Genomic DNA, 21949 nt, shown 5'->3' with positions numbered 1-21949 from the left:
TTCTGGTTGGGAGGCATTCCTCCTAACTAGCTTCCCTGCACTTACTTTGTTGTTTGAGGAGAATCTCACCTTAGCTCTGATTTTGTCACTTTGTTTCTCAGAGTAATCTTGTAGCTCCGCAGGAAGTTTTGCCAGACATTCACTGTTGCCCTGTAACACCCTTGGTTCTTTGCTTAGGAATTGTTTATCTAGAGCTTCCTTCCTCACAGCATCTTACTACTTTGAGCACAGTCATACAGTAAGTATTTGGTGTACCTGTAGTAGCATTTTGGTTCAGATTAGGAGTATACTTTGGAAGCAAAACTCCCAGCTGTCACCACCTGCTGTGCTTTGATTTGTGTTGCAGAATGATTTCAAAGCACTCAAACTGAATTACTTTTGAATGAAGGTGAACCAGAAGATACGCTCCAAGAGCACAACTGCTGCAGTCCCATTGCTGCACAATGTTCATTCAGCTCATGGAACCAAATTAGAGCTACACCAAAGTAAAATTTTCAACAAGCACATGATGTGTTAATACGGGGTTCTCATCATTGGACTGTTTTGTTCTTTAGGTTTGTTCCTATTGCTCTGCATTCCTGGCTAATTTGAGTATAGTCACGGATAGAGATAAATGCACAGCACTTAGAGGTTACTAGTCATGACCACTGTACTTCCTTCAGTTAAAGAGTCCAGCTATTAAAGGCTAAGTGAGAATAGATAATATCATAGTAGCTGACAATTTGAGTTTGGTTTGGAAGCTGACAGTTGAACAGTAGTAGGCCAGTGAGCATCAGAGCTATAATGAAGCTGTTTACCTGTCTCTGTTACCTTTAGCCCATTCCTGCTTTTCTTAATCTGAGTTCTCCTCCATTCTTTATGGTGATTATTCTTGTGATCCTGTCGCTAACCCAGATCACCACAATATTCTGACATGTTTTATGTGCTCACTGTGCTCTTTCTCTATTCTGATCTCTTCAGCTTGTTTTGCCTTACCAGCTTACAGAGGTCTGTACAGGCTGTGGCTGGTCCTGAGCATGGTGTACGCTTTCTGAGTACATACTTTCTGCCAGTGAAAACAGATAATGATTTACAGCAGCCAAACGTGCCATGCTTCCCAAGATACTACAGCAATTGGTAAACACCACCTTGACTTAAGTGAGAGTGTTAATGGATTTTCTTTGTTCTTCTTGATCATTCATTTTTATGGAAAATTTGTGGTAGCACAGAAGAAGAAATCCCAATGTCAGATTTAGTTAAAATGTATTTGGGAGGGAATAAAAAGTAGAATGGATAAGTAACATTAAGTATCGTTAGTTTTGTTTCCAAACACAATCAGGATAAAAACACATCTTACCGTGTAAGCTTTATTTGATAGTTCACTATTCCCACTTGAAAAGGAGATTGATTATTGTTATGTCAGTTCTTAAATGGGTTATCAAGTTAAATACTCCAGGTTTTAATTCCCAAAGCATAGTGATAGGGTCTAAGCTAAAGGAATGTCTCTTAACAGCAGCTTACAGGAGACTGAGGTGTCTGAAATGCTGCTATGTAGGCTGCTCAGAAAGGCATGCTGTCTTGAGGATTTGTGCAATTCTGGTTTCAGTATAGTTACTCAAGTGTTCAATTACGCCTCCCAGGAACTGCCCCAAATGTTCCCTACACACTTAAAAACAATGAAACCCACCAAAACTGTCCCTGGCCAAAGGGAGAGTGTTAGTTACTTCTCCTAGATGACCTACTGAACAAAATGTGTATATCAGGAGATAGTTCTTGTCCAGTTTTGAAGGGGAGGGGAAGGAACTTGTAGCTTATAGGAACTCCCCCTTTGAACTGGAGGAACCTGGATGTAACCAGAGAATAACCAGCCAGAATATTGACACAGCTTCCGAACAGCAAAAAACAGTAACTTGAAAGCAGGGGTAATAAAGTTGAGGAAGAAGCTTAGAGTTCAGTCTCAGCCTGCTGAAGTCCCGTCCAGCTGCTATCATGAGAAACTAACTTCTCTCTGCTAACAGGGAAGTGTTTGAGTTGTACTCGGCATGCTAGTTCTGTGAGTGATGATGTGTTTTATTGGTTTTAAGTCTTGATGGCAGTTCACTAAATACAGGTTTCTCTTAGTGATCTGGTCTGTGGTTTGGGGTCCCTATGTAATCAACATTAATGATAATGTTTTAAATGCTGTGTTTGGATAGTATCTACAAAGCAGAAGGTTTTATTTGTTCAGTTCTCTTTTTCACTCATTCTTGTTCTGTGTAGTCTTGGGTGGGACAAGTCTTTCATATCCTTGTTTGAGCAGTTTCCGGAGTTTTCCATCCCTCTTTATTCTCACCCAAATCCCCTAGCTAACCTTGCTGTTGCAAATTAAATTTAATAAATGCAGGCTTCCCCATATCCTTAAACCACGGGCTTCCTGTTCAGATAAAAATCAATGTATTTCTCCTATGTTTGAATCCATGTAAATCCTTGTGTGCGTTTTTCCTGGGGAAAAAGTTATTTTGAAATAGATTGTTGTTAAGTAAAATTGTAGTCTTCTGTAATATTTTTATCCAATGATGTAAAAGCCAAATGTGGTGGAACTGGGATTTTTACGCCCATAACACATTTTAAATAAGTGCAAGTCAGATGATAATTACCTGTCTTCCCATGTAATTATTTAATGTTTTCATTTTTCTTCCAAAAAAACCTCCTGCAGAAGTGTTTCAGTTGTGTTGCACCTCATTTGTGGCTGGAGACTAGAAAAGAGGTGTTAAGTAGAGGGCAAAGACCCAAGTGGTACCTCTGCAGTGGGAGAGTTCTTTCTGTGAGTGTCACGTCCATGTCGTGGCAGGACAACCTTTGCCTCTGTCCTCAATGAGCCTGTTGTCCAGCCAGTATTTCATTGCAGGAAACTAGATGTGTTTTGTGGAGCTTAGAAATGAAGTAGTTTGGGGACATGCGGAAAGGGAAGGCAGGTGAACGTAATAAGAGACACTTTTTTTAAAGAAAATGCACATAATTAATTTCAGAGAGCTCCAAATATTTGTAATTGCTGTAAGAATCTAATGTAGATTGTTACAGGGAAATTTCTGTACTGCATTCACTGGAAAGCTGTATATTTCCTGGAGAAGGCCACACCGGTTCATTTTGTAATGAAGGAAGTGTAGAAGTAAACATGATTTGTGGTTTTCTGCCAGTTCAGCAAATCTCTATTTTATCCCTAGCTCATAATATACTTGCATCAATTTCCACTGAAGAACATAAAAGGTATTTCTTCTTTTGTGATCCTGTTTTCTTCTCCTCCTCCACGTTTTCACCGATTCCCCATCTGTGTATGTCAGTATTCTGAAGTTCATTCCTAAGGATCATGATGTACCAAGCAGCTAGTGCCAGGTGCAAGGGCAGAACTGCACACCTAGGCAATCTCACACTTTGCTCCAGGTGGAAAATGTCCTTTAACAGGGGTGAGGCACATTAGTCCCCTTGTTTCTGCTGAAGTTCACAGTAGGCAGAGCTGATTGTGACTCAGTGAGTGTAGATGTGGATGCATGTATTTTTTTATGCCTTTTTGTTGTTGTTGAAATCCACCCCAAGTTATTTGTTAAAAGGGTGAAGCATTAAAGACTAACTGCAATTTAACGCAGAAAAATATTTCTATTACAGAGGGGAAGCCTGGCAAGGTGCATTTTGTGCACTATGTTACTGCAGCTCAACAGTGCGAGTGAGCACTTATGGGTCTTGATCTTCTGTTGCTGTGAATCCTATTTGAGGGGCTGTTGCAAAAGCAGCCACCTGAAACTGCAGGCTAATAAATGGTGAGAGAACCTTTTGATGTAATGGATGAGGGGAACAACTCATACCAGTAACCAACTTTTTATTATGACCTGTTTATTATTAAAAGCTTGGCAATTTCTTCAGCACAGGTATTTGGGTTGTAACAATGGGACTACCCAGAAAACAACACTAATTTTAGTTTTATTCAAGAACCAAGTGGCAAAGGCCATTTTTAATTTGCAGACAATAGTCTGCTAAGAAAAATTTAGGATATTAAAAGGGGTTATATATATCCTAAATAGTTTTTTTAAGCCCTCTGCTTCTGTTACCCTGCAATACTGAGTAATGAAAAGGCTAAACACTATAGTGGGGAGATTGAGTGCTTTCATCTCTGCTGTTCTTTCACATTTATTTTCCTTTAAAGAGATGAACTTCCTTTAAAATCAGTTTACTCCTCCATCCTACATGTCTTTTAGACCCACTCCTACGATTTTGTTTGCAGACTTGGATGTCTTTATAGAGCTCCATTCCTTTCATCCACAGTCCTTAAAAGTAATATAGCCTGCTCTTGCATGATGAATTGCAGCATTGGTGGAGCCACGCTGGAAATCTTAACTTTCCCTTTTTTATTACAGCAGCTATCGCGAACCTTTGTGCATAGTTATCACTTTTTTTATGGAGAAGTTTGCTTGTGAGGTTTTGGTTTATGGAGAGAGTGAGGACATTAGTATGGTATGATATGTTGATGTGTAACCTGGCCTCTGAGGTAGAACTAATGCTGACCTTTCAGAGTAGGTAGTTTATTAGTTAAAAAAAAACCTTTGAGCTCATGTTGTTCTACCAACTTGGTTAGACAGCTGCACTTTGCTGAAAGCTTTTGTTTTCTTAACTTTTTCCATATTAACAAAGACTCCAGGAAACTGAAAACTCCGACTGCTATTGCTGCCTTCAGATGCAGTTCTTGTTGGTTGTTGGCCTGGTGGTTGCATGCAATGAGCTTTAGGCGCTTCCTTGACTGAGAGTGTCTCGTCTGTTCTCCTTCCCACATGAGATATAAAGAACATGTAAGTTCTTGTGGTGCAAGTTGTATTGCAAGTTACTTTGCCAAATCACAGGTCTTGTTTTGCGCCTGAACGTTATGTAGGCCTTCTGCTTTAATCAGTAGCAGACTGTGAATGAATTTACATGTGTTCATTCTGATTTAAAAAAATCTGATCCATAGACTACAGATAATGAGTTGACTTGATCTCTGCAGAGTGAATTTAAGTCTTAGATAAGATATAAATAATTACAGTGGAGAAGGTAATACCTTTCGGGTTCAGTTAGGTGAAACAAAAGGTTGCAGATTTGTTTAAAAAGATACCTCTTATTCCATATTATTATTTTTGCATATTCCAAATATGGAAAACTTTTAAAGAGGTTAAAGCATTCACAATTTCACAAGAGTTATCTTCTTGGATAGTATCCCTGTACTACTGAAATTAGTCTGTATACGGCAGTGGTGCAACTGAACAGGGATTAATCTTGACTACAGGGTTTCCAACACTGATATAATTGTAACAATATTTGAGAAACTTTTCCAAGTTCACTAAAATTCACAGACTTAACAGGATGTTTCCTCCTTTGTTTACAGACTTGATATTTGCAAGTTCCCTGCCTTGACAGTAGTCATCATGGATAGTGGTAAGTTTGATAATTTAGTGATGTGTGCATTCTTTATTATTCCCTATGATGTGGGCAGACCCCCAAAACTGTTCTCTGCTCAAAATCCCAGTCAGTTTGCACAAAAAAATGTCCCATGCTCTTGAGCTGGTTTTGATATTACATATGATACAGATCTTTGCCTGCATTAAACTGGAATCAAACTTCTGTTCTGACAGATATTATATGCAGATCATAATAATTACCTTAAACTCATTTGTGGCCCTTTGAAGGCTGGCTGCAAAATTAAGCCACAGAGCTGAATTTCCAGCCTTAAATACTTAAGTTTAACTGTTGTTATGCTTGTCCCAGTAACTCCAAAATCTCAGAGCAGAGGTCACATTTCAGCTTTATAAGTAAGTGGTCAAATAATTTTTCTCCCTCTCTCCTTTGCAAACCAGATAGTTTTATCAAGATCATCTGCAGAAAGATTCAAATTTATCAGTAACTGCAGCTTCAAATTGAAAATTAAATGTTTGCTTCTAGTGTTTAGTGGTGGTTTCAATCTGTTTGGGTGTTAGCAAGGAGTCAGAAAAAGGAAGCCTCAATAGTGGTCTCAATAAGTCTGGTTTTGATGTCCAGCATGCTCTGGGCTTTGCTTCGGCAACACCTTCTGTGTCTCACAGTATTTCTCCCACGCTGCTACTCCCTGGTCCTTCTGTCATTAAAGACCTGAAGCCTGTTTTCTTTGCCTGTGAAAGTTTCAGCTGGCAGGCTGGGATGTATTTATCCTCTCATGTCCTTGTCTGTCTCTTTCTGATTCTGATTGAATTTCAACTTGCTAGAGTATCTTTTCACTGTTATGAAAGCACACTGGTTTTCCTGAGAATATATAATAGATCTGACAGTATTGCTCTCTTCAGTAACACCAAGTCAAACTAAGACTTTGGAATGGATTTTTTTTTGTAGCTTTCTGATCTCTTAAAACTTGGTAATGCCAAGTTTTACAGTTACAAAGAGAGCACAAGCATGTTTGAAGAAATAAACATGTATTCCAATGCATTAGGTTTGGAAGTTGTGTATCTTCAGCTATATTCTACAAAAATTGGGGTAGAGAAAGAGACTTTAGATTGTTTCTGTGTCTATCTTAATGCCAAAATAATAATTTTTATTTTTCCTTTATCTTGTATTTCATACTCAATCTCCTTAATAAAATGCAAAATTAAATTTTATTTTGCTTCATTACTTTTTTCTTGCTACATCAATTCTTCCCTGATCATCTTCAGCTGCATAGTAGCAACTGCAGTAAATTCAGCCACACTGTAGTTTGGCTAGGTGGGTATCCAACTGACAGAAGTGTTTCAACACACTCCTATGCAATTGTAACAATCTCTACACTACATGGTGATGGTCCTGGAATACTAAGAAGTCACAGTGGTTTCTGCAGTATGGTTCCATTATCTCTTTATAGGATCTATCAGGCAGTGACTGATTCTCATTAAATCACTGTATTTCAATCAGTATCTTCATCAAGATTGCTTTGATCAGTGCATGCTTTTATGCTTTCTTCCACATTTGCATAGACTTCTCAGTAGGATTTAAGGTCACTAGGAGTGTGCAGAGCTTTAAAAATGTCAAATCAAAACAAAGAAGTTAATATACTTCATTTTTTCCAGCCTTGCAGGGTCAAAAGCCAGTTCTGGTCTGTACTAATTGTAGATCATTCTTTAATCAGATACATTCTGAATTTATATAGGGTGTGGTTTATTTTCCTCAGTGGGCCTTTTGGTCTCTGTGATGCATGCATTTTCTATACTGTATTGTGAGAGAAGAGAGATACTTGCTGAACATGAATTGCTAAATAAAAATGTTGGGCTTTTTAGACAGTCATGTATTTGCCATTCTTGAATATTGAACTATTTTAGTACTTTGCTGTTCTTTGTCAATGCATTTTGAAACAGAAATGTAGACTTAGCTCTTTTTGGAAAACTAAACATACCTAGAAACTCATCCCAATGTGTAGTGAACATAATGTTTCCTTACATACCAGCTATCAAGCCTTTATTCTCAGGGTTGTTTTTTTTTTTGGTAAATTGGAAAAGTACATGCATAAATAAAGATTTTTGGATTGTTTCTGAGAAGCGTAAGCTTTAAATCAGAGTACCTTCAGCTACCTCTGCTTGCCACTTTATTTTTTTTACCTCTGCATCCATTACAAAGCTGTTGTAGTTTTTCTCATTACTCTTTTCAGGGACAGATTCCAGCTGTGGAATGAAATTCCCTAGGTTTTATCTTCTGAAGCGAAACTTGATTTATAGTGCATTATATACCCTTCAGTGACTCCAGATACGGGCATGCTTTTGAGTTCTGTTTCAGGAATTGCCCACAGGAGGAGTTGATGAAAAATAGGTAGAGCACTGGCCATCCATCCCCATCCATGGCTGTGTCCTGGCTTCCTGATGTGGACAAGTCCTTCATCTCATCACATTTAGGTGATCACTGAGACATGTGGAAAGAAACCAAGTTCTTCAAGCCTATAGGGGAGAGAGGAATTAGGAGAATTGTGTGAGAAATGGAAGGAAGCCATCCTTTTTTTTTTTTTTTTAAGATATTTTTTAATATTAATGTCTGTGAACTTACACAATAGAACATGCCCATGTGCTTATCTGCAGTGCTGTAGAAAACCAGAATTATGGTAGGTGCAGTTGTAGAGCTGTATACTCTTAACTTCTGGCAACTTCATGAATAGTGCAGTTTGTGTGGTACATGTACTTTACTACTAGTTAAAAGAGATTACTGAAGGGAAAAAAAAATAGTAAAAGTTGCTTCATCCTGACTCAAACCAGGACATTACCACATGTGTTCAAACGAAAGAATAGGATTGGCTGATGTTTTGGAGTTTAATCTTCAAATCTTCATTTAAGCCTTTGCAAAAGGAAGATGACTGTCTAACGATTTGTAACAAAATATACCACAGAGACTAAACAAAACGCAATTTAAGTGCATCAGCCTACTTACGGTAGTTAAAAAATGACACCACATCTATCTTACAAGAAAGCAAAAGTACAGTGACTTTCTTTATGGTTTTGCTGCCATCCTTTTTGAGAATTCGAAATCAGATGATAAAGGAAAAAAAGCCAGAGCAAACTGATTCATATAAAATTAAAGATAAATCACTGCTTAAACCAGTCCATCTCTGTCCTTCAGCAGCCAGTGAGAGTTTGTCTTCAAAGCATAATGGCAGTCCCAGACTAGCTATAAATGAACCAATACTGAAATGATTGCATAGGTCAGGAAAAGTAGTATGAGTGTGTTAGTAAGGCAGTTCATTGAATAATTAGCCCCCCTTACTGGCAGTGAGAGCCCAAGAACAGTGTTGCACTGACAGGATGTTCTTGCTTCCTGACCTGAAATACCTGGAGAATTTCTGCATCATTCACTGCAGACATACCTCCTGGGTAGTGCAGTCTGCTGGGGTTTGGAGTGTTCCAGTTGCTGGATATTATGGTAAAAATCATTGTGCTCAGGGAATTTGAGGAAAAGTTGGAATATCAGAAGAAAAGAGGTTGGTTCCAGATCTCTTCCTTGAACAGAAAGCTAAGGAAAGCAAATACCTGTGTCAGAACGTTGGTTGCTTTTTATGGTTGCTTTATTTGATTCATCGAATAAGGTGAGGTTTTGTGTAGGAGTCAAGAAAATGGAAAGAGGCTACTTCCCCCCATGCCTCCAAAAGGGTCACTATTTCATGGTTGAGATTTCTGGAGTGAAGGGAGTAAGTCTGCTTCAAGTTGCTTAAGAAAACTTAAAGACTTAAACTTTGGTGAATGTGGCTGATCTGGTGTGTATGACTCTTGGTAATATTTAGAAATATTTATGTCAAAAACTTCAGAGCATTTTGGCTGTGATTCCCCCAGGGAGCTGCAAACATATTTTTGGATGGTCACAAGCAGGATGTGTTTGTTCTGTGTCATCTTAGTTTGAGAAGTCACTTGAGTTGAGCACGTGCTTCTCTCTTCTGAGCACTCTTGTTAGGCTCCAGCTTCAATCTTGTTTAAGCATACGTGACTCTGATGCTGAATTGAGGTCCTTTGCATTTATGACATTATAGCAATAACTACTGAAACTGCAGGCCCAACTACTTATTGGGCCATAGTGAACAAAACTAGAAAAGACCTTTTATGACATTAAATAAAGGGGACTTTGAAAAAGCTCTTTGTTTCTCCAAAGTACATTTTCTTTGAGCAATTTTAGCATGAGGTTTTATGTATCTATTCTAGAAGTGACCTTTGTTGTCTCTCCTCTTATTTCAGTGTTCTTAACAGAGGACAAAGCCAATTCTGTGTTAAAAAGATACCCGAGAGCTAACACATTTCTGGAAGAATTAAAGCAAGGTGACATAGAACATGAATGCCGAGAAGAAATCTGTAGCTATGAAGAAGCAAGAGAAGCTTTTGAAAATGAGGAAAAAACGGTATGTTTTGGTGTGTATTTAAAGAGGGATGGGATGTATTAATACTGAATTTTTGTGTGTGCTTGAATGCCTGTGTGTTTTTCAATGGTACATTAGACTTAGGGGTGTTTTTTGGCCTCTCTCTTTAAGCAAGTAAGTTCTACATTGGAGACGGACAGACTGCACAACAATACATTTTGAATTCTTTGTCCAGATTAAGCTGAATTTGAAGGGGGTAGAAGACTCAAAAGAAAATTATCCTCCTAGGTGCTGTGAATATTGGCAGCTGGGAAGAAAGGAACATGAATTAATAACCCCAATTGCAAAAAGATGTGCAAAACTGTCATCTCTTCAGCAGCTCTGTTTACTCAGATAGCCTGTGCACTGGTTCTGCTATCATCACACACTTAAGTCTGACCTGGATATCACATATGCAGTTGTCTTCCTTAGGAGAAACTATGGGGGAATATATGGAAGCAGAGGACACAGGTCTTCACTTACCTCACTCCATCTCTTATAACTTGTTTATTGAATATGCTCACATGAAATGAGCGAGCAACACAAAAAGCTTTCTATTTAAGATACACTTTCAAATGTCAGGTGCTGGTGTAGCTGGCTGAAGTGTTCAGTGCCCAGACCTGATAGTCTAAAAATAAGGAAAGATTAGTGGCCTTCTTCAAGCTAAAATCTGCAAGCTCCCAGAGAGTATTGTTAAGAAGCAGCGATCTAAAACATGGAAAGAACAATAATTTCAGTGCTACCATGTGTTATGCAAGGGCAGTGATACATTAACTTGGAGGGAATGAAGCCGATACTGCCCACACAAAATTGTTGCATAAGTCGGGTGGCTTCTCTAATTAAAAGAAGCTTGTGAGCTAATGCCTCTGCAAGCAATAGCTGCACATCATACCCAACAGATATTGTTTCCCAACAAATAAAAACAGCACGCAGGGTTTTGATGGCAGGATCAGACCTATTCAGTGCAATACAGTCAATAATGTAATTATGTATTTTTTAAATCGAGACAGACATGGATGAAGTTGGGGCTGAATGGAGGATAAATCTAAAGTCGAAAACAGGCTCTAGAAAATGGGACTCAGAAAACTTACCTTCAAAAAAAGCTGCTATCCCTTGTGTGTTTTTGCGTAGGGAAATTGTACTTGAAAGGCCAGTGAGTTAATGGACAAAGTGACACAGGGAGCATTGCAGATTTTTTTCCAGAATTTACACAGGTGATGTGTTCCGCTCTTCAGTGGCCAAGCTCTACATCAAAAAATAGCAATGTTAATATAAAGGCATAGTGAGCATTTTAAGTTCTTGGCATCTTTTTGTTGGAGATCATACCTGGGTAACTGGGTAAGACTGGCATGAGAACTTTCTGATCTATCAAAATAAAGGAGTAGGTCATGTGATGTCTCTTCAGTGCTGCTTCTTTCTGAAGCTTTTTAAGTGCATGCATACACGTGTTTTGCCTCCCTAGCTTAGCTTGGTGTGGCCACTCCTAATGATAGCCCACTGTATAATTAAGAATCATGTTTGCAGTGACACTACTCGTGTGAAATTCTAACACAGTATCACCTTTGCTTGGGTAGCGCAGGAAGTTCAAGTCACTGAAGAAAGCACAGCCTAAACACATTACCTCTCACTTCAGGTTCTTTTCCTCCATTTTAGGAACATTTTGTGATTTGGTAGATAGCATTTCCCTTACAGAGTTATTTGGGAAAAAGTAAAATAGAAATAGTTCTATTTCCACTTTTGCCACAACCTTTGTGTCACAATGAAGAAGGAGTTTCCATTAAGATCTTGACCCTTTATCCATTTCTGCTACTGTGTCCTTTTTGCCCAGCTGCTTTATTGTGTTGTTGGTAGCCTGCAAACGGGCCAGACTCTGCTAATGTGCAGTCATGCCTGACCAGCCTTGTTGACTTGGGCTTTATTTAGTCCGTTGTTCCCCAGGGGTATCCATCCTTACATACACTTAGTAAGACTTAACTTCTGTGTCCCAGGGAAAGGAAACAAATGCAGTAGATGAGGATCATGATACACCATGTTTAGAGTAACAAAGATGCAATTATTTCATGGCATAGATAGACTGGAATTCCAGTAGGGTCTGTAGCTTATATATATCATGGTAACTTTGTTTTGCGTAATTTGTATTTTTATCTTGGTTATTTGTTTTCTGGGAAGATGTGCAACATCCAGATTTCTAGTATTAAAATAACATCCAGTAGTTTTCTCTAGTTATTTTTGATGCATGAGTTTTTTCTTGGAAGTTAATATTATGTATGAAATATTGAATGCCTTTAATATTGTAGGGGTGTGGGGATTTTTATAGGTTCAGAATATTATTGAAAATTACAAAGTTAATTATAAAGACAATACTATTATGTTAGTAAGACTAGAGTCAACAGGGAAGAACTTGCAGGACTTTGTGGATAAAATAGAATATGAAATGTAGTGTTGACAAATGTAATGCATGCAGGGGAAAAGGGAACATTCATTATAAATGTGATTAGCTCTGAACTTAACTCAGGAACAAGACCTGAATTTGAATCTATAAAAACTTTAATGCTCAGGGGTCAAACCAAACCAAACCAAAAATCTCTGTGCTAAAAATCCAAAGAAAGGAGTAGGGATCAAAATGGAGAAAAGAGTTGTGTCATTGCACATCCACATCTTGAATGTGCCATGTACATCTCCGATCTCCCTATCTCCCAAAAAGCAAATAAGTAGCTGAGGACAGACCAGAGGATCAGAGAAGTGTGGCAGATCACCATAGATATGAAAAGATTTCTGTAAGAACAGTAGTTTGGAAAAGAGTTAAATCAGGGAGTATGTGATGATGGCCATGAGAAGCACGAAGACTGAACTGAGGTTGGTCACTTGCCACCCTTCTAGAAGGTGCAGGTTCAAAGCAAATAGAAGTGTCTTACCTCACTGTAGATACTAGAGCTGTGGACTGCCTTGCCACAGGATGCTAAAAGCTTATATAGGTTCAGAGAACAATGATATAAATGAATGGAAGTGAAATCAATCCGCGCCTATTGAATAAAAGGGGTCAGCATGGAAAGTTCTTGAAGTACAAGTATGTGGAAGCTGGGAGAGTGTCACTGCCTGCTTATGTTTGAACTTCTTTCAGCAGTCTCTAATGATTGTTGTCAGAGAAAAGGTAACTGAGGATTAGGTGAACCCTAGGTCTGATCTAGTAAAGCTGTTTATTTGTAGTACCTGTAGCCTGCAGGCAGCACTGTGTGTTGTCACTGGTCAGTTGTCAGAATTTGTTGGAGACTCAAATATTTGTTCAAAGGTAATTGTGCTGAGTAGCTGGGTGTGATTGGAGAACTGATACTAATTTATTTTCCTTGAATTTTTATTTTTTTTTACATTCTACTACATGAAGATTTTAAAAGCTAAAAATTGCAGTTCTTTTTGGGTTTCTAATTTCCCACAAATTTGAAGTATTACAAAAATTGCAAGGTTCTCTGTATAGCTCTATTTTAGCAAAACAAACAAGAAAAAAACCACACTAAAAAGTTTATCAAAGAAGTAAAAACTTTTGGTCAAGTGAGACTTCTAACATCAATCTGTCTAATTGTGGATGCTGGATAAATAGCCAGAAGAGAAGGGATTCTTTTCCTGCTACCTGAAATTAAGGGCAGACCAGAAGAAAACGATGTAGCACGTACACTCAGCTTCCCGTTATTGCTTTTTTCATGTCCTCCACCTACTGAATACAAAGCAGTCTTCTGACTGCCATATGATTAGTCCATCTTTAAAACAAGTCAGACAATAGACCAAGAATCATTTGAGGCTGGCAGTGCTGCCAAATGTAGTAAAGGCCTCAGCTGAAATTCTCAGCAGGGTGCAAGCCTCTTAACTTTCATATGGATACCTTAGTTGATTCAGCGTTCAAACTGATGCTGACTCTCTTCTGAGAGGTATTAGAAATAAAAGGGAAGTAAAATTCTGGAAAATTGGCTGTAACTGTCTTTGTGTGGGATGCTTTTGAGAAGTCCTTTTGATTATTTCAAACTCGATTTGCCAAAGCAGTAAGAAACTTTCAGAAAAGTAGTTCTTGGGGGGAATATATGTTTGATGTTTTTTAAGTCTTTTCCATTGTGGTTATCTGATTCTGTGGCCTGCTTAGCTTAGTTTTTCAGCCTTTTAAGGCAAATGCGCCTGGAAATCCCAGCTGTACAGTGCTCAAGGGTAAATGATTACTGAAGTGTCCTCTTCATAAATCAAGAGTTAATAAATGAAGTTTTTATTGTTGCTGGTTTAAGAGATCAGCAGCTACGTAAAGGGTGTTTGTGCTGTGAGTTTTCCAACTTTTAAATTACTCTTTAACTTTCTGTATGAGTTCTACATCTACTTCCTAGGTTTACAGTATTTACCCTTGGTGGTTTTTTTCATAGCAGTTAGTACAAATCCTCACACTGTGCAAATTCATCTAAGTTCTCTGTGGTTTTGTTACACATTATTTGACTTTGATCAGATGGCTTGTTCCCCAGTGCCTTCACTCTACAGTGCAGTGTATCTGTAGGATAACAGGGCATGAGTGGGAGCTGCTTGGCACCTACACAGCTCTAATCTCTTTCCTGCAGCTCTTGAAGATTCTATCAGCCTGGAACTGACAGTTTTTTGTGCTTCTCTTTAACACTTAACTGACAAGAATGCAAGCTGGAAACATTTGGTTTAGTACACTACTAAGTTTTCAGTTGTTGGTCTGTTCACAGAAGATCATATGCACAGAATCGTCACGGTTGGAAAAGACCTCCAAGATCACCTAGTCCAACCGTCCACCCAGAGAGTGGGCAGGAAAGGGAACAACACAATTCACAGCAGAAAAAAGCCACACAACTATACACCCCACAAAACCAACAATGATGCACAACCTACAAAAAAATCCACCATACCCACTAGAGCATCCCCTGAAGTGCCACATCTACATGTTCCTTGAATACCTCCAGGCATGGTGACTCCACCACCTCCTTGGCCAGCCTGTTCCAGTGCCTAACCACTCTTTCAGTAAAGAAAATCTTCCTAATGTCTAGTCTAAACCTCCCCTGGTGCAACATCAGGCCATTTCCTCTGGTCTTACCATTACTTACTCGACAGAAGAGGCCAACTCTCACCTCTCTACACCTCCTTTCAGGTCACTGTAGAAAGCAATGAGTTCTTCCCTCAGCCTCCTCTTTTCCAGACTAAACAGACTCAGTTCCCTCAGCCATTCCGCATAGGACATGTTTTCTTGGTTTGTTTGGTTTGTTTTGTTTTTTCCTCCAAAGAGGAAAATTTAAAGAAACTGTAATTTTTGACAGGGGTGCATGTGTCAAAACTGCCTTGGAATTTCCTTTGCCTTGCATGTAAAATGAAGGTGGACACCAAGCTAGTTTCATCCTTAAGGCAGTTTAAATTCTTACCTTAAGCTCTTTATGGACCTGTTTGGGCACAGTGTCAACTTGAACATCCCCGGCAGCCACACACCTTGTACTGAACTAATTGCTTGGCACTCTGTGAAAACAGCTTTTCTGCTGCTTTGCCATGTTGCAGAATGACAAGGAGAGATGCTGGTATTTCAGCTTTCTGAAGAAAGGGCAGAGACATTTTCTCCAGCAGATAGAGCTGAGTTATAAGTAACATGGAAACATTACTACAATATCAGTCACAACTTACTGCCCTTACAGTGGAGAAGGTGCTTTTCCACTGCAGTCTGCAACACAAAATAAATTGCTAAGTGAAAAGTGTGATTTCTCCTTTTTCAGCAAAACTACCTCTCTCCTCTGTGGAGTCTTTAAAATGACATATTCTTGCACAGTATATTTGATCAATTTCTGTAGGTCTTTGCTATTTTGAACGTGAAAACATACATTTTACCATTTTATTCCTTTGCTGCTGTTGAGGCAACAGAACAGTGAAGTGGGCAGCATGGTTCCAGTACAGATAATAGCAGTTAACTCTAAGGAATAATTTTCTGCATTTTTAGTTGAGAATATATTTATTATTTATTCCACAAAATAATCTAGTTAGTTGTGTTCAAACCAGATGGAAAGGTAATACGTAAGAGATCTCCCTATGGCCTGATAATCTGATAGGGAGATGTGGAGTGTTCGGTTTTGTTGCGTTTTTATCATGCAGAGATCCCAAAAGGCCTCAGTTGTGCAGCTAATTTCATTTTTTTAATGTTAGTTTTTCCCCTTAAATGTATGCCTAAAGTCAGCACAGTCAAGACTACCTGAGTTAGCTTAGATGATTTGGACCTGGGTTCACATCAAAGAGGGTCACTGTGATGACCAGCTTTGATACCAAGCCTTGGAACTTAGGAAAAAATCCTGATCCTTGTTTGCTGTAGGAATCAAGAAATACTTAAAAAAAAAAAAAGTTTCAGTGACTATACGGGTAAGAACAACTGAATTTATCTTTTTTTAAATAAAAAACCACCACAACAAACAAGCCACAAAGTAGCCTGTTGTTTCATGCACATTGCATTGATCTTACCCTTAGCAAATTTTGATCTGGAAGAATTGTGAGCATATGCTTTGCCTGTGGGGTCCTGGTCCTGGCTTTGCACAAGGCAAGCTTAGCCTCCTCGTTAGAGGGGCCATGCTGCTTCTGGACTCAAGCTGCCTCTGAGACTGATTTGGTGATTCTTTTTAATGTTGATCATGTGGCAGCAGTTCTAAACTGAAAAAAAAATAATGGATGGATTTGCTTTGTGTGTGCACAGTCATGCATCCTGCAACCTGAATATTTATTTACTTACAACTGAGCAATGACCATATCAGTGATGAGTATTTTATAAATGATTGCATGTGAGATGTGTATTATCATTTAAAATAGATGATGGCATGAATATGAGTGACTCAGGTCTCTCATTTTTAAAGGAAACTAAAGAATGTAGAGATTCTGGCATGTATTTGGGTTGTTTCTATCTTTTTTTTCTCTTTTTCTTAAACTATGCTTGGCTATGAAACAGTGGAAGTGTTTCTTGGTTGGACATGTTGACGGTGAGGATGACTGTTTTTTTAAGGCAGGGTATGCTTTTCTTTGTACTAGCTTTTCATAGCATTCACTGCAGAGAAAATTGGATGGCAACATGTACTCCTGCTTGTGCATATTAATATAGCAAAGAGTATTGTCAGTTACTGGTGTCTCCCTTCATTTTTGTTTTACCTTGCTCATATTTTCTCTTTCTGTTACAATTATCTGTAGCTGTGTTGTCAAAATTTTTGGAATACAATGCATTGTGTAATGTTCTCATACTGCTGGAGCTATTTTTAGATATAAACAGAGAATCTGAATCAAAATAAGCTGACAATTGCTTTATGAGCCAGAGGGTGGGGAAGGCTAAATTATGACATGATAGTACAACGTAGTTGTTCTTTGCCAAAATGGCCTGTCATTCTGAAACGGTATTTCCCTCTCAGATTACATTAGTATATTATTACAATTTTAAAACAAACAAAACCCAAACTTTTACTTTGGTGGTGAAAAATTTTATCCACCAGACGGCTGATGTACGTACCCTGCCTGTGCTGCAGGTTTGGAAATACTAACTGCAGGTGGAGGGATCTTAAAAGCTGTGAGGAGTTGTTCTGAAAACAAACAAACAAAACACCCTTTTGTATCACTAGCCAAATCAGAATAAAATTTGAAAGTTTGTTGTGTGTGCTTATCCATACCAGTTCTTATTTTAATTATCAGTATTTTAAATGTCCTTTTTTTTCCCTCATTCATTTAAAATAACTTGATTACAGTGATTTATTTATTTATTTTACTTGTCTTATAGTTTCTGACTTATCCTATCTTGCTCTTCTAGAAGGAGTTCTGGAAAGTCTACAAAAATGGACTTCAGGGAGAAAGTAACACAGGACATAACTGGTATTCATTTTACCTTGCATTTCCATTAATCATTGGCCTTTTTGTTATCCTCATTGTCATTTTTGTCATATGGAGATGCCTGTTTAAAAAGAAAATGCGTAGACAGTCGGTGTACATGCATAGGGGAGCCCACGAAGCGATGGGTGATGGTGCTGTGGCTGATGGCAGAGGTCCCCTTCCGCCGCCTCTCAGCATTGTTCATTCCCCACAGGAGGAAATGTATGAAGTCAGTGGGCTCTCTCCAGGAGGTCTAAGCTATATGGATGGGCGATCAGACTCAATATCCACCAGGCTCTCAAATGGTGATCCTCCTCCTTCATATGAGGAAGCCACTGGTGAAATCAGTTTGAGAAGAAGTGAAACTGAACAGCATTTAGATCCACCCCCGCAATACGAAGACATTGTGAATTCCAGTTCAGCCAGTGCAATTGCACTATCTCCTGTTGTCACCAGTACTAAGTAAAGCAAGAAGAATGCTATGGACTTCTTAAAAATTACTAATCATTTTTTAGCACTTTATCTTCACCTATTATGCATTTCTGTGATTGAATGGACTTGTTCAATGAATTTCACTTTTGGTTTTGATTCAGTTGTTCTTTGGGTTTGGGATTTTTTTCCCCTGCAGCAGGTCTTAAATGGTAAGGAATCTGTATTGAGAGTGTAATGCAGGTACAATTGTGGTGCTCTGTCCTACTTTTCAAAAGTACCTTCACTTTGAGGGATGTCACTTGTTTTATTCTGAATGTTGTCCACATTCCCCACAAGGTTGGTGGAATCCCCTTCCCCTTTCTTACTGCAGACTGTCAGAATTGCCTGAAATAGAGACTCCTTAAGCAACATTTTGGATAGTTATTTACACGAAATGGGACTGATTTTGCAGTATTGCCTCTTGTCTGCTTGGTTCCTTTTTCTCACTTGGATTTTTGTTATGTGCTACTCCCTATCCTGGGTGCTTGGAAAGCTGGGAGCCTTATGCTTTTGTGTTCAAACCAGCGTCTCATTAGAGTATACTGGCATAATAGCAATAATTTCAGAGTCCTAGCAGAAGAGGTATATTTTAAAGCTTTTGCTATTACAGCTCGAAATTCTGTAAATGTTTAGAAGCTAGCAATTCAGGCTATGAAGTAGTAAATTTAATAGTGTACTTTGTCTGTGTTCTTCCTTTCCTCTCTGTTTTCCTGTCTTTTTTTACTTGTGTATTCTGTAGGTGAAAAGTGTGCATGTGTTAACTTTAGAACTTGAAAGTTCATGCAGCGGTAAATAATGAAATACTGAAATACTCAAGAGTGGATAAAATCCTGATCGTAGTCTTGCCTGGGCCCAGGATGTTATCCATAAACACATAAACCCATAAACCCAAAGATATCACTTTCCCTTTTAAAAGGCAAAAAAAAAGGGAAAGCATTTGGTATGTTTGACTTTATTTTTTCCCCCATCTATGAAATAAAAATCCCTTCCTCAAATCCTGGTGGCTATGGAAATCCTTTGTGAAGAATATGGATACCTTTTTCCAAAACCAAATACATTTATTGCTTATCCATTCCAACCAAGTGCTTCTGTTGGAAAAGTTAACAGTATGTTACAATGAAATAAAACTCTAAGAGCAGTGTAGTGCTTTGATCCATTACATGAATTCTTAAAGCCCACTCTATCCTTGGCTCCAGAAGTTGTGTGGCCAGCCAGGCTCTGCTCTCTGCAGTGCTGAGCTGTGGAGCCCACCTCACATCGGACAGAACCGTGAGGACTCACTGTGTTGGATTTCTAAGAACTCAGCACAGACATACCCCCAAGCCTTAGTTTGGAGTGACATTTTGAGAGTGGAGAGGTGTAGGTTTCTGTCAGACTTTGGTGCAAGTTGAATAGAAGCTTGTACAGAATTTCAGCTACCTGGTTTAGAGACTGGTGATGGTTAAGCCTGGTGCAAGCAGTAGTGTAGTGGTTCTTTTTTCCCAGCTTGATTAAAAATTTTATTGCTCAGTTCAGCTTGTGAGTATTAATTTCCATTTCCTCCCCCACCAAAGTAGTGTGGCATTAACTTCGGTATTTTTCTGTGTTCTACTAGTCATGTAGCACTAACTGAAATCTATATAGCCCTGGAGGACTACTGTATTATGCTGGCTTTCTTACAACAAAAACCCAAACCGCATCTTGTTCCAAAGACCCCAGTGAAATGCCAGTGCATTTGAAATTACTATTAATATGCAAGATGGGTATTGATGTCTACCATCTCATGAGGGCTTGGCCCTAAGGAATTTTACAGAAAGCTGCTGAAAAGAAATGTATGGTGTACATGGGTGTGTATATGCACGCTTCTGTAAGAATTTGATCTAAAGGATTGACAAATGAAGTAAGGATTTTATGACTAGTTTTATGTTAAGAGTAGGTTGCCTAATTTTTCTACTGGGAATCTTCAGTTGCTAATGCAAGTTGTCTTAGAGTTAATGGATGAACTCCAGGCCAAACTGTTGTCAAAAAAATAACTCGGATTTACTGTTTATAATAGATATTGGGCAGAAAAGTACATCTTTTGGATGCTTCCAGTAAGAATTGCTTGGGTATTGTTTTTGGACTGTCTGACCTTTTCTTTTGAAGTGGTTTTACCTCTTGTGTGTCCTAAATTGCCACTTGTAGAAGTTAAAGCTCCTTTTATACTGAGCAACAGTTAATAAACTGCTTTAGGCAGACCTTACCAAAACCAAGCGCTTCATCTAAACATGTGGGAACCACCTCAAAAAGAGCTGGTATTTCAATGTCCGTGCCATATTGGCATCTCCTGTGCCTGCCAGCACAGCTGGCAGTTTTAGCAGTAAAATTTTTTGTTTGGGTAGAGGACTTTCCTACAGGAAATGCATGGAGATCACCCACTTTGCATTAGGTCATTAAGGAGCTGTCATCATCCCCTGAACATGGGCAGTCTAGTTTAGAAATGAGTTTGGCTTTTCTTTTTTTCTTTTTTTTTTTTCTTTTTCTTTTTTTTAAATGCTTCTATGTTACTGGTTTCTTAAGATGAATATGTTGCTGTATCCCATACATACTTTTACGTGCAATGCAAAAATGATGCTTGTCTTTCCAAAAAAGCCATAACCAAATATGTAAAATGATCTATGAGTTGAATTTATTTGACTTTGCCTTTTCCATGTACAAGAACATGAACAGCATTGTAGGCTATAAAATGATGTCTTGGTTTTAATAAATTTCATAATAAAACAAAACTTGCATGCAACAGCTATCCAAATGCATTTCCTCAAAGACATGAACTGCTTTCTCCATGTTGTAATACTGTCAAATTAGAAAATATTTTGTTCTGCTTTGTCAGGTGTGGGAAAATAGCTTAGTCTTGTGGCTGACTTTTCTAATTCAATTGAAAAATAAATTTTCATTTGTACTGGGTTTTTATACAGCTCTTTTTGCAAATCACTTAGTAGTTTTATCTGTCCTGTAATTGCATTGTAAATTTATAGTTGTACCTCTAAAGGTTTTGCAAATCTGAATGCAGTACTGTCTTGACTGATAACATGAATAGTCAGGATACTGCCTTTCCCTCTTCTGAATGTAACATTGAATTTCACCTTCTATTAGGATTGAGATGGTTTATGTACTAAAACTAACTTAAATGTAAATGTTTTAAGAAATTATGGAAATTAATTAATTGCTTAGGTGATATTTAGCATTAGTGGAGATTGTTCTGTCTTCACTGGATGTAAATAACCTCTGATTACAGTATTGCATATTTTAAAGGGGTTTGGTTTACATTAAATTTTCCTATTTAAACATTTTTGCCTATGTTTATAGCAAATTTTTTGTAACATTTGTTTTTGGATATGCTAAATAAACTTTTTTAAATGCCTCATGTTTCAAAATACCAATTCTACACAGCTGTAGTGAAAATTAACTTCATGCATTTCAGTCATGTCTTTTATTTGCCATTGGTTTATGTACTTAATTATTTGCAGTGAATTGGTTGTTTTCATAACTTAAAATATAAATATTATTTTTCATTTCAGGTAGGATTGATATTCTTTCAATAGTCCAGCTAATTTTTATTCAGATTTTTTGATTTGTTTTTCTTCCATTTTTTAAATAAAAGCAGTTGTTTTAGCCAAAGCTAAATAACAGGCAGAGGGAAAGCTAGAAATTCTTACCACAAAATGAAGCAGGAAGTGTAGGAAAAAATGTTTACATCAGAGGACTTAATTTCAAAGTTGGCTTCAGCCATTTTAAAGAAAGAGATTGCAAAATTTTGCA

At 38.1% G+C, this 21949-nt stretch overlaps 1 protein-coding gene across 2 annotated transcripts; it reads left to right on the top strand.

Moving 5' to 3' along the window:
• Positions 1-4596: 4596 nt before the first annotated feature.
• Positions 4597-21564, top strand: PRRG1 (proline rich and Gla domain 1). 2 transcript variants are annotated; one of them, XM_051627064.1, is made up of 4 exons: positions 4597-4796; positions 5366-5415; positions 9684-9844; positions 17643-21564. In XM_051627064.1, exons 2-4 carry the CDS (start codon positions 5406-5408, stop codon positions 18165-18167), a joined length of 696 nt encoding a protein of 231 aa, XP_051483024.1. In that variant the 5' UTR covers positions 4597-4796; positions 5366-5405; the 3' UTR covers positions 18168-21564. The 2 variants fall into 2 exon arrangements, with proteins under 2 accessions (XP_051483024.1, XP_051483033.1); XM_051627073.1 differs by lacking the exons at positions 4597-4796; positions 5366-5415 and adding an exon at positions 16800-16830 and having other exon boundaries at positions 9694-9844.
• The last annotated feature ends 385 nt before the right edge of the window (positions 21565-21949 follow it).

This window comes from Apus apus, chromosome 1, assembly GCF_020740795.1.
Source record: "Apus apus isolate bApuApu2 chromosome 1, bApuApu2.pri.cur, whole genome shotgun sequence".
NCBI classification, from domain to species: domain Eukaryota; kingdom Metazoa; phylum Chordata; class Aves; order Apodiformes; family Apodidae; genus Apus; species Apus apus.
This window is presented reverse-complemented; position numbering and strand designations above follow the sequence as displayed.

Bases quoted from the DNA above. Each gene is read 5' to 3' on its own strand.
- PRRG1 (XM_051627064.1), top strand. The intron at 9,845-17,642 runs GTATGTTTTGGT...TTGCTCTTCTAG, and splicing joins TTGAAAATGAGGAAAAAACG to AAGGAGTTCTGGAAAGTCTA.